Source organism: Carassius gibelio, chromosome B20 (genome assembly GCF_023724105.1).
Source record: "Carassius gibelio isolate Cgi1373 ecotype wild population from Czech Republic chromosome B20, carGib1.2-hapl.c, whole genome shotgun sequence".
NCBI classification, from domain to species: Eukaryota; Metazoa; Chordata; class Actinopteri; order Cypriniformes; family Cyprinidae; genus Carassius; species Carassius gibelio.
In genome coordinates, this window is record NC_068415.1 from 12,615,364 (window position 1) to 12,628,747 (window position 13,384).

The following is a 13,384-nucleotide window of genomic DNA, read 5'->3' on the forward strand; positions in this document are numbered from 1 at the left end:
CAGAGTACGAAATGAGTTTATAACCTTGATATGTCCACTTGACCTTAACGTAACAGCTTCATCTATAAATAAGGAATAAAGCATTCACACAATGCTATCCTATGTAGTGTTTGTCTCGTAGCCTTGACACACCTGTAACCTGACACAGCAAAAACAGCTAAACAATTTAACCCAGTTAGGCACTAACGGCCTGACTTAACAAAGCCAATGTATGGAGGGAAGTCGAACTATTATTTACAGATACATACTACACGCTTAAATTATTTTTTAATTATCTGTATAAATCTATGAATAAATCATCTGTATTGGATATTTTCAGCTAATATTTTTTCTCGAAGCACAATTCATTGCACTAGAGCCCAAAGATTTCTTAATGTAATCTACACCAGGTCTGCAACCCCTCAAGAACAGCAATAGCTAAGAGGCAGATCTTGGCATACTGTGTATCACGTGTACTCAGAATGCACTCTAAACAGTCGGGTGTGGGGTGACAGTTAAAGGCCTCTATTTGCAGAGAGCCAAACCGGTCCCTGTGCAAGCGTCAAGTGTGCCACTAGACATTGGGATAAACAATACAAACTTTCCTGTTTGGAAATCTGACACGTAGTTAAAGAAGGGAAAAGGAAAGTAAAACATTTTGAAGTGGTAAGTAGCTTGTTTTTTGGTGTTTGTTCTGGCTTGTGTTTGTGTGTTTTGGATGAAGGTGCATTATATAGTGGTGCCCTAATATTGTAAAAATGTTGAGAAGGATCATTATTTTTTAAGCAGGGGTAATGAATCACACTCTTTAGCTTAATTCAAATGATCTTTTATTTTAAATTCACATTTACCTGCTATTTCAAAAGTTTTAATTGTACGATTTATTTTTTGAATGCTAAAAATACTTTGTCATAATTAACTCACCCTCATGTCGTTCAAAACCAGTGACTTTCTACTATGAAAAGATATTTTGAGAAATGTCTTGAATGTTTTTTATTTATTTTGGTTTTATTTTTCTGTCCATACAATGGGAGTCAATGGTTACCAACATTGTTTAAAAAAAACTTATTTTGAGGCGCAATTATTCTTGTCTAAACGTTTTTAGTTCTGGTGAACTATCTCTTTAAGGGTAAATGTATGTATTTGCAAACTTATAAATTATAAATTTCCTGTGACTGACTGTTCAGTTATTTTCTGCATTTTATGTCAACCTTTTCTCAATGAGGCTTGAAAATACACACACACACAAAGCAATTAAAACTAAAACACAAAACAATAAAAAAAAAAAAAAAAAAATTATTTGTACAATATATCTATGTTTAAAATACATTTATTTCATACAAAGTACAGTTAAAGACTTTTGACATATTAACTGACATATCGCTCAAAATATCGCTAAAATTATAATTAAACTTATTTGGAGTACTACTTGTGAAGAATGCACATTCCTTGATATTAAGCCTAAAACATGTTTTTAAGGGATCATATGACATTGCAAAAAAGAACATTATTTTGTGTGGTTCGTGTAATGAAATGCGTTTATGCATTATTTTCTACATGCTGTACATTATTGTTTCTCCCCTATGCCCTGCGTTTCTGAAACACGTAAATTTTTACAAAGCTCACCATTCTGAAAAGCGAGGTGTGCGCTGATTGGCCAGCTATCTAGTGCATTGTAATTGGCCGAATGCCTCAAGCGTGTGACGGAAATGTTACGCCCCTCACCATACTGTGGTGGCATGTGTCCCGGAGATACAAGACAAAAACAATAATACCCATTACATATGAGGCATTTGTTGCATCCAGTGGAGACATAATTACTTCTGTCTTTTTAAATGTTGTGTATTGTGCCGCATTAACATAAATCCATATCTGCATCAGAGAAATTACAAACAACAAGCTCTACTCTACACACGGCTCAAAACCCGCATCTGAATCATCAGTGGCAAATCCTTTATATATGTTAACGTACTACTTGCAGGTTGTGAGTCAGAAGTGCCAGACTGTCCTTGCAAAGTTGAAACTGCCCCACTTTATAGAAAGAGACAGTTTTGTTATACTCTCACAGGAAATAGTCCTTATCTTCTGTAAAAATGCATTGCACACATCTGGATATTTGAGTTGAACTGTATCAGAACAGTGTTGTAAATACAACTTAACCACTGATTTCTAGTTGTGTCCTTTTTTGGAAGAACCAAACAAAGTAGTTTCGCTTTCACAACGAAACACACAGCTTCTCCACAACATTGTGCTGGCAGCAACAGCGAGAATAAAAGCTACACCTTCTTTCTTTGCGTAAACATTTGGTTGGCGTTATGCAAATCTTACCACATTGTGATGTACTGTAGACATGTGGGGGCGTTTTAGAATCTTCTTTATGCACCAAGAGCTTGTAACACTCAAAAGAGAAAGGAAACATTTAAATTGCATCATATGACCCCTTCAAATGTCACTGTTGATGAGGATTGTATGAACTTTGAATAATATCGGTCTTTAAAGAGATAGTTCACCCAAAAATGAAAATGTTGTCATTAATTACTCACCCTCATGTTGTTCCAAACCCATAAGACTTTCAATCATCCTCAGAACACAATTTTGATGGAATCTGAGTGCTCTCTGACTCTCCATAGAAAGCAAGGATATTACCCTATTGAACATCACACAGAAACATAGCAAATAGTAAATTTGATATTTATTTTTAATACATTTACTTTGCTAAAATTCTGTTTTCACTGTCTGTATGGAGTATAGATTAACGAGGAAGAAAATGTATTTAAACACTTGTAGTATCAGGCTGAAACAACAAAATAGAAAAAAAAAGTGAAGGGGGTCTGAATACTTTCTGAATGGACTGTTTGTGTATGTATACTAGTGTGAGACTTAAGAAATGATTACATTTTAATAGAAAAAAAGTTATTTTGATTTGTAGATATATTTTACAAAATCACATTTTTTAACTGTATTATTAATCAAATAAATGCAGCCTCAGTGAACATATGACACTTTATTTCAAAAACATGAAATCAAAAAATCTGTCAGATTTACCATTAAATAATTGAGTTGTCTGTTCTAATCAAGCAAGCTAATGAAATTCCCAATAACAGCTTTCTGTGATAAGTATGCACGCAAACAGATGTTAGTCCAGTAGTTTGATTAAGTAATGAAAGTTTTGATTGTCCCAGGATCTATCATGGCAGCCGGCCATGTGTCCATGCCGGGTGCCACAGGCTCCAACCTGGAATTTGCTGACTACAGTCTCTATAGCAACCTGTCTGATGATGAGCTCATGCAGCTGGCAATCGAGCGAAGCATCGCTGATGCCCAGAACTCTGGGCCAGGCACTGAAAACTCAAAGAGCCCTGTTCTAAACAGGCCAGCAAGCCCACGCCGAGCTCCACCATCACATCGTCCCCAACAGCAGACAGAACCAGCTGCGTGTCCTGCCAATCCACCCAGGTACAGTTTGATGTGCTTCATTCAACCTGAAATGAAGTGCCGTCATAAATCAAACTCTCACTGTGAGTATAAAATAAGCAGTGCTTAATACATCATACTCACACTGACCTTTACTGAGCATATTCAACATGTTTATTTTCTTATACAGCAAACATCAAACTTAAACAGCAAGATAAATTTGTCTGTTAAATAGCTAATTAGTTTATATTATTTATGCAATACAGGAAACTTATCAAACCTATTGCCACATTAAATGTCCTTTTGCTGATTCATCTCACAAGGAGGGTCACAATATCAATTACAGATGTCTACTGCATCTTCTCCGATGACTGACACAACTGCTTCACACCTGTTCCTCTTCGTTCAGAGGCCAACATTGGAGCAAGCGCAGTTCTAGTTCACATGCCACCATGCATAAAAATAGAGACGCTATCCTTTGCTGTGCCTCAATCCACTTGTTCAAATTTCCCCTGTAATCTGACTTCAAAACTACTCTTCCAGTGGTAGATTTTTTTTAATTGCAAACATATCACGTAAGTAATTTAATTTGAAAATAGTGTAGGTAAAAAAAAATGATCCCATTGCCTTTCAGTGGCAGCCCAGTGATTGTGCAATGTGCTAGTGATCTAATGCAACATTAATTTAACTCATATCAAATCTTTGCTTTTTTTTGTCCAGAGAAACGATAAATACACAGGATGTGATTTCAGTAAGTCACTTTATGACTGGTTGTGGCAAGCGAATGGTGGCCTACCGAAAATATGATGGGAGTATGCAAGTCGCCCCTGAGCCTGAAGAGTGAGTGATTACACAATTACATGACAATGTGTGCTCATTAGTAAGCATATGTGTCAGAAAAGTGTGTTGTGTTTGAAAAGACTATCATAAATAGATTATGATATAATAAAAAATATAAAGGATTAATCAGATATTTTAAGTCTCTAGAGCTATTAATTAAATATGTTTTATATATGACCATACTGTATGTTTCAGTGTCATTATACAGTACTCCAAATGCATAAAAATATACACTACCATTTCAAACCTTTAGATCAGTAAGATTTTTTTAATGTCTTTGAAATAAATGTCATGCTCACTAAGGCTGCATTTGTTTATAAAAAATACATAAAATGGTAATACTGTGAAATAATGTTACAATTTAAAAGGACTGTTTATATTTTAAAATATAATTTATTCCTGTGATGGCAAAGCTGAATTTCCAGCATCATTGCTCCAGTCTTCAATGTCACGCAATACTTCAGAAATTATTCTAATATGCTGATGTGCTTCTCGAAGGAACTTCTCTGATTATCAATTTTGAAAAAAGCTGTGATGCATAAGAACTCAAACTTTCGAATGGTAATATATGTTATATGTTTTAACATTTCTGAATATGAGAGGGGTAATGAACATCTTATCTGCAGCACTAAATGCATAAAAGCGAAAGAAGTTTCTTCTTTAGGGAGCTTGAGCCTATTGTTAAGGCAATTTCAGAAGGAGATGTGGGATCAGTGAGACTGATGGTTAAGCAACCAGACTGCAACCTCCTTAAACCAAATAAAGATGGATGGATTCCTTTGCATGAGGCGGCATATTATGGACAAGCTCAATGTATTAAAATTATTTTGAGAGGTAGAGTGCACTCAATTGAGAATTACTCCATTAAACTTTATTTAGCCAAGCTCTATCAGATTGTTCGGGCTTTGATCATGGATTCTATTCTTATAGCTCAACCTGGGATGATCAACCAGCGCACTTTGAAAGAGCAGACAGCTTTAATGATAGCGGTGACCAGGGAACATCTTGCATGTATGGAGTGCCTTCTGGAGAAAGGAGCCGATCCTGATATTGCCAATAAGGAGAAGGAGACTCCTCTTTACAAAGGTAATATCATATTAGTAAACATTCAATAATCTATCTATCTATCTATCTTGAAGTTTAAAATCCTGTATTACCAGCCTAGAGCCACATCATTTTTTCACAAAAAAAAGAAGATTTTTTTGTTGTTCTGCTCTTCCTTTAATATGGCCTTCATTGGTGTTATGGAAAACTTAGCATTTCTATACATATCTGTAGCTTGTGAGAAGGAGAACCCAGCGATGGTTGCCATGTTACTGAATTACGGCGCCTCTGTGAATAAGAACTGTATTCAAGGCTGGACCGCTCTCCATGAGAGTGTGTGCAGGAACAATGTGGAAATCTGTGAGATGCTGATGAAAGCCGGAGCCAAAGTCAGCATACCCAACATGTACGGAATCACTCCTATCTTTGTTGCTGCCCAAAGTGGAAAAGTGGATGCACTTCGCATGCTTTTAAAAAATGGTAACATTATTCTTGTTTCTCTTCCACTGTTGCTTTGTGATGAAATGCATCTGACATGTAATGCATCTCGCCTCATTCAGGTGCAGATCTCAACAGCCAGGCTGCGGATGGAGCCACAGCGCTGTATGAGGCCTGTAAAAATGGTCATGAGGGCATTGTAGAGTTTCTTCTATCTCAAAATGCAGACGCCAACAAGCCAGGCAAAACAGGACTGTTGCCAATTCACATTGCTGCCCAGCGTGGCAATGACAGGTATGAATTCAGAATTCACTAAATAAATAATTTGTATGAATGAATGAATTTGCTTTGGGAGGACTTTTTTCAGGTCACGGTTTATTTATATGCGAAGGCCATTGGTTGTTAAGAGTTAAGGTTTAGTCATCTCATAATCTTGCATTAATTTTCAGCAAAGACCTCCTCACTTTCGGGAATAGCTGCAAAAATGTCAGGGCAACTAAGTAAGTCTCAATGGGTGCTTTAGAGCAGTGCTGTGGCAAGAGGGTGCTAATCCTGTAACCTGTAACCTTAACTCAAGCTAACTCAAGTAAGAGCAAATGGTTTGCAAAATACCATTTCAGATAAGTGCTCTTTCTTCTGACATACATGTCATAACTCTTCTAGTTTATTGCGTGTAGGGTCTTTTCTCACCTAACAGTAAAACTAATCATCCCATAGCATAATTCTTGATAGCATGACATGTTTAGGGTTGGGAATCGTAAAGAATTTGATGATCCTGGCTTCCGGCTCCTTTTAACTTTTTCAGTTCCTTAACAGCTCATAAATTTTTTTTTTTAATTATTGTTAAGCAATAAATATGTGTAACAATTATTGCATTAGGTGTGTTTAACTGTTTGAACAAATGAGCGCTGTTGCAGTTCAGGGGTCCCAAGATCCAGTCCCAGCTGACAGACTTTGCTTCCTGTCTAAATACTGTCCTATCCTGATAAAGTGAGAAAAAATACATCTAAAAACTACACTTAAGGTGTACTGTATCTTTAAATACATACTGTGACTACACTCATCCACAGTTAGCTGTAAGCTGTATAAGTTTGATTTATTACATTTATTAGAAGGAATCAGAATACATATTTTGTTTCTGATTCACGGAAAAGAAACAACTCATAAAACCTATTTGTTTAGGAAATGGACTACACTATGCTGTTTTTGATGAGCGTGTTGTGTTTTCATTTAGAAATGAAACTATATGAATGATTAATTCCTCAAGGAAACACTATAGTATTTATAATTATGGTCTATTAATTAGCCGATATAAAATGAAATATGTGTTCAATTTAAACTGCATTCCAGAAAAACTTACCGTCAGCATAATCAAAGCTTGATTTGCATGTCAAGCATTTACAGTAGGCCATTATTTACAAAAATGCTCAGAACGTAAAGAGATGGAAACGAAGCAAAAAATGTATCTACATGAATATAAAATACAACCTAGTAATAATAATAATAATGAATATTATGCACTCACACTTGCACTAAACTTTGCAAACCATGTGAACCAACCATGTCATCTCCTGGGCACCAAACCTTACTCACTCCCTTCTGTTTTTTGTTTTTTTTTTACACAAAAGATTTCGGTTCCCAACCCTAGAACTGTTCCTCTATAATTTAATTATTGCTAATCACTACAAACAAACTTTTCAAAGGTTTACATATCTATATATTACTAGTCTTTTTATGGTATAATTATTTCATCTCATAATAGACATTTCACCCTAATAGTGAAATTCTAACCTGACATTCAAGAGTATTTAGGTGTACACTAGCGAGATATCACTCAAGAACAAACAACTTCTAATTTTCAGTATCATATCCATGCTGATCCCTACCACAAGCAAGGCCAGAGTGAGACGTACAGGTATCAGTCCCCTCCATTTAGCAGCAGAGCGCAACAGAAACGATATTCTTGAAGCCCTAATCGAGGCCGGCTTTGACGTCAATGCCACGCTGTCTGAAGATCGTTCTATGATGTATGAAGATCGGCGCAGCACAGCTCTATACTTTGCCGTCATGAATAACAACATCGATGCTACCACCATGCTCCTGAAGGCTGGTGCTAATCCAAACCTGGACGCGTTCAATCCGCTCCTGGTGGCCCTGAGGCAGGGTTGCATCCAGACAGTGACTTTGCTGGTGGAACATGGTGCTAATGTCAATGCCTACATCCCAACTCATCCAACTACCTTTCCAGCAAGTATTATGTTCTGCATGAAGTATCTGACCTTACTGAAGTATCTAATGGATAATGGCTGTGATGCCATGTCATGTTTCAATTGCAATTATGGCAGCAATCCTCATCCACCCATAAAGACTAGGCGTAATCCGAGATACGATTCAGATGATGTTGTAGAAAAGACCTGTGTTCAGGTGAGTGGCCTGAAGCCAATTCTACATACAGTGTAATATTTTTTTCTGAATTGTATATTGCCACTTTTTCCACCACTTTTTACTAGTTCTGTGAGATGATCTCCACCGAAAACTACTCCCGCTGGGCAGGACCGATTATAGACGTGCTGCTTGACTATGTTGGGCATGTGAAACTCTGTGCACGACTCACTGAACATCTGGACAGTTACTACGAGTGGCAGTGCATCAAAGAGAAAGCGAGTCTGTGCACCCATAGCTTTTACTTAAATTATTCATATATGCAAATGATTTCAGTCACCTGTGTATTCATTCACTGGTTCTGATTGCAGCGCCTCCACGCCCACTCATGCAGCTCTGCAGACTGAAAATCCGCAAGCTGCTCGGGATCAAGAGACTGAAGAAGATTCAAAGGCTTCCAGTTCCTCCAAGGCTGATCAAATTCCTAAATCATCAAGAACGAGAGCAAGAACAGTTTTAAGCCTGCTTTTGAATGTTGACTCGTAGTGAACACGGAGAAAACAATGCAATTAGAAAATCATACTCATCTGTTTGCAGAACTTGCACTGAGCTTAAATTATGGAATAAATGGCTTTTGTTCTGAGTCAGTATTTGCACATATGCACTACTTAATAGTTTAATAAAATGCCATAATGTTTATATGTAATTATCAGGCATAAACAGAACTTAGGGAACATGTATTGGATAGATCTAGTAGGTATGTACAGTACTTTATTTTGTCTCTATATGCAATTTTTTTTAAAATGGCATGAAAGCCGAAAGTGACAGAAAACAGTAATATATATATATATATATATATATATATATATATATATATATATATACGTTTTGCAGTATAGTAGATATTTCTTAAAAGTATTAAGAAATATTAGTTCACCCGAAAAATGAAAATGCATCCATCTTCTACTCACCCTCGAAGTATCCTAGTTGTGTGTGACTTTCTTCTTTCAGAATAATCCAATCAGAGTTATATTAGTAATTGTCCTTGCTCTTCCAAGCCTTTTAATGGGGGTAAGCTGGTGTTTGTTTGTCAACATGAAGACATGAAATAAAGTTTGTGCTTGATTGTAATAAAATATCCCTCACACAGCTCAGGGGTTAGAATAAATATTTCCCAGAGGCGCGCACACGCAACTCATACATCTTCCATCTTCCGTGTCAGCAGATGTTAGAAAAAAAGTGTTTATTACGTTTGAAATCTGGATATTCATATTACAAAAACGCTTTTATTCAGTTCCCAGAATCGTGTGAGGAATGTATTATTACAAATGCCACACTTTATTTCACGTCTTCTAAACTGTTGACAACAAACACCCACTTACCCCCATTTAAAGGCTTGGAAAAGCAAGGACAATTTTTTTTTGTATAACTTTGGTTGGATTATTCTGAGAAAAGAAAGTCACATACACCTAGGATGCTTAGAGGGTGAGTAGAAGATAGACAAGTAATTTTTTTTTGCGTGAACTAACCCTTTAATGCTTACGTGTATAGCTTAGCATTTTTATTTTACGTATTTTCTTAGTCAAATGTACATTTTCTTCTAGTATTTGTTTTTTTGATGGTTTGTTTATTGTTTGTTCATTATTTCATTTTTAATTGGAATGAATTTCACTGATTCAGTCAGTGCTTTACAAGTTACAGTGACAATTCTTATGTTTAAACAACATCCAACCAGTTACTGACCAGATGGTCGGTATCAATCTACCAATAAAATGTTGACTATTTGAGTTTCATTTATTTAGCCTTTTTGGGCAAAATGTGGGTTTAGATATCTAGTATTGCTGATCTTGTGATTCATGTATTTTGCCCCATGTGCAGGAACACAAGAGGCAAAAAGGATGAAATAGGCCTATGCCACAGTAAACTATTAGTTAAAACATGATATTAAATTAAAGTTAAATTAGTTAATGCTGCTTTCATAACTGATTTCACATCTTTGACACCAAACACTGATGGTTTTCATGTGCACAAATAAATACAGATTTTATTTTCTAGGTGAGGTTGAACGTGCCATTACTATTGGAATTCATAGCACTATTATTGCACTTCACTCATTTCAAAGTTGAGACTTTTTGAACAAATGTAGGTCTTTAAGTTAAAGCTTTTTCTTCCTGTTCCATAAAGCAAAATATTTAACTGAATAATGCTGCTCACAACGGTACTCAAAATATACTGTTATATAGTTCAACTTCAAAACTCAAGTTGCAAACATTCACATAATGTTGTTAGCGATAATGCTGTCAGTAAGAGTAAGAGAGAAGCTGTCTGTATGCCCTTGAAGGTGGGTGTTGACCCCGATCTGCACTTTTTCAGGTCAGTTCTGGTGGCAGACAGAACAAGACACCTTCCAGATGGTCAGACTGCTTGTTGAGAGCAGAACTGATGGCATTGCCCAGATTCCCAGTATGTCCACTCCTTTCCCAGCCAATACTATGCTCTGCTTCAATTCTGGCAAGGTGCACCGCCACACCTGTCCTCTTTCAACGGTTTTCAAGGCTTGAATAAAAAGCAAACATCGACAGAAGTATGAATGTGACAGTGTGTAGTTTGACCACTGATCTATAATAGAGAACATTATATTATTATTGTATGAAGTCCTCTGTACCTCTATAACTGTCTGGGATGCTGTCTGTCGCATTGGTACAACCTCCCTACTTTCCAAGAACTGTACTTATCCAGACTGAGCAAAAGGGCTGGCAAAATCCCTCTGGAGCCCTCACATCCGGCACATTCTCTCTTTAGTGCTACAGAGCACTGCGCACCTGAAAAGTGAGGCACAGGAACAGATTTTTCCTTCAGGCAATTCATCTTATGAAAACTTGACAATAATCATGGATCACACAACACTATTTTTTACACTTAAATTCTTATTTATCTAACACAAATACTTAGTTTACAAAACTCAATACCTGTAGTACATACATTTGTTTATCTGTATATTGTTATTCCCTATTTACTCCTTCAAGGTGCCCTGTATTTGTGTGTATTTGCTGGAGAAACACATTGTACTTTCAATCATTTTGTTGCATCTTCCTTTAATAATAATACATTCGTTCGTTGATGACCTGCATCGTGTGTTTCTTCCATAACGCACAATACAGGTTGTTTGAAAACATGCTTTATTGTAGTTTCGCTAGGTGGCACTAGTAGCACAGAATCCCTGCGCTACATCATTCTTAATGGATTATGAGGTGATACATTTGTGTTACAACACAAAATAATGTTAGTAAGGCAACTCTGTCTGTCAGAAAGGGCCACTCTAAATGGTTCTCGATTTCATCTTTCAAGATCTTCCAGATTAGACTCAAGCTCACGTGACATTGGCCCTAATTCTGCAGAGCTGGCGGATGTGGTGGCTTTGCAGGGTATAGAATTTCTCAGGGTTAGCAATCAATACACATCACTGAGGAGGAAAGGACCTGTGGTGTGCCTGAGTTCTCACCAGCTGGGGGCAGAACGGAAAAACAAACTCTGGGGCTTTTCCTGTGTTTGTTGCTTTGGCTCATGTTTTCTTCCTCAGGCACTGTCTGAAAAAAAAAGTGGTTTATTTTGATCCGTTTACTCCTCTTTTTTAATCTGATCTTGTATTACAGTAAGTCACCATAATTAATAAATTCCTAGATAAAATTTAAATCATTCAGTTTAAATCACACATGATCAGGCTTAATAACAGTCTACTTTAATAATATACTTAGGCCTGTTTAGGTTTCCGAGTCATTATTTTTGCAGAATCAGAAATAGATTACTAAGCACAATTTCCTCTGTTTTAGCTCATTTGTTTGTACTACTGGGCCCACTTTTTGGCTCAGGAAATTATTTGATGTCTTTAGAAAATAACCACAGGGTGGCAATGCAACTCCATAGCTAATAAACTGAGGACACTAGAGATTCCAGATAAAACACAGTTGGTGTTGATTATTCATATAGAGTGGAAATACACCTCTTTGTTTTACTCAATATGGAAACAAAATATTAAAAAAGACAAATCATAACCATAATGACACTGCTTTCTTAGACAACTCTTCAGAATATTAGGTTTGTATTATATGCTAATACATTTACTCATACTTTAGTATTACTGTTTAAATATATGTATGAACATTATATAATGTTAAAGTAATTACTATTTGTATATTAATAAATGCAAATGTCAGTTCAGTCTAGAGGAAAATTAGTAACACAAATCGCAGATGATTTTGTCACCGAGTTGCAAGAGTTTTCTATGTTTTATGCTTACCTTGTCTCCCCTTCTCAGAGGCCAGCAACCCGCAATCACTCAATCCCTCAGCTGTCCACTATCATTAAAATGTGTGAGATGGGCCAAACCACAACACTCAGTCTTGCGCTTAAAAAAAAAAAAAAATCTCCATCAGTTTTTCCATTGCAGCATTTATGTGGATGAATGGCCTTAAAAAAAGGTCAACACTGAACATTGATTACACACCTCGCTGTCAGAAGGGCCTGGGGAGAGGGGTAAGTGGCCATTTGTTTTGTGCAAACTCTTGAGTGTCTAGAAATCTTCAAGAAGGGCTGGCAGAAAAGGCTGGAGCATTGTAGAGCTCTCCATCATACTCTGGCACCGGTTGACACTACAGAGCCGTTTAAGAGCTGACTGCTCCCCAGACATCCAAAACTGCAGAGTGTGACTCTGCGCTTTTATTTAATGCATTGCTATTAAAATTAAAGCTAAACCACTTAAAACATACATTTTCGCAGGGCTGCACTGCAGAACATTTCAGCTGTCCAACTGTTATACAGCAGTTAAATAAAATAGAAGAGTATATGGAGTGTTTTACATTTAAGTCAGTATTGCCATTTTTATTTATTTTTATTTTTTTGGTCCACCAATGAAAATATCTCTAAGCCAATGCAGATGTGTCCCTGAAAAACACACATAATTATTTTGTCATTCCTGAATGAATTCTTTGAATCAGTGATTCAGTGACTCACTTGTTTAGTTCATTTAAATGAATCAGTGTTAATGAACCAATCAGTTAAGTAAACGAATGCATGACTCGCTCATTTGGGTCATTCCTAAATGAAACCATGTTTTTGAACAAATCGTTTGAATAAGTGATTCAGTAGCTCATTAATGAATCAGTTAAGTAAATCATTCTCAATATTTAAGAATAGCAGAGTCCACACCACAGCTGTAACACTGACACCCAATCAGAATCCATCCTGCTATAACAAGCTTGAACTTAAAGTGGCAGATGAGTGTGCACTT

The 13,384-nt window shown here is 36.5% G+C and overlaps 1 protein-coding gene across 2 annotated transcripts; it reads left to right on the plus strand.

The window, feature by feature from the left end:
• Window positions 1-499: 499 nt before the first annotated feature.
• On the plus strand, window positions 500-9,500 carry asb2a.1 (ankyrin repeat and SOCS box containing 2a, tandem duplicate 1). 2 transcript variants are annotated; one of them, XM_052585799.1, is made up of 11 exons: window positions 500-645; window positions 3,162-3,435; window positions 4,114-4,233; window positions 4,898-5,067; window positions 5,164-5,319; window positions 5,512-5,757; window positions 5,838-6,009; window positions 6,165-6,215; window positions 7,578-8,139; window positions 8,226-8,379; window positions 8,469-9,500. In XM_052585799.1, exons 2-11 carry the CDS (start codon window positions 3,170-3,172, stop codon window positions 8,615-8,617), a joined length of 2,046 nt encoding a protein of 681 aa, XP_052441759.1. In that variant the 5' UTR covers window positions 500-645; window positions 3,162-3,169; the 3' UTR covers window positions 8,618-9,500. The 2 variants fall into 2 exon arrangements, with proteins under 2 accessions (XP_052441759.1, XP_052441760.1); XM_052585800.1 differs by lacking the exon at window positions 6,165-6,215.
• The last annotated feature ends 3,884 nt before the right edge of the window (window positions 9,501-13,384 follow it).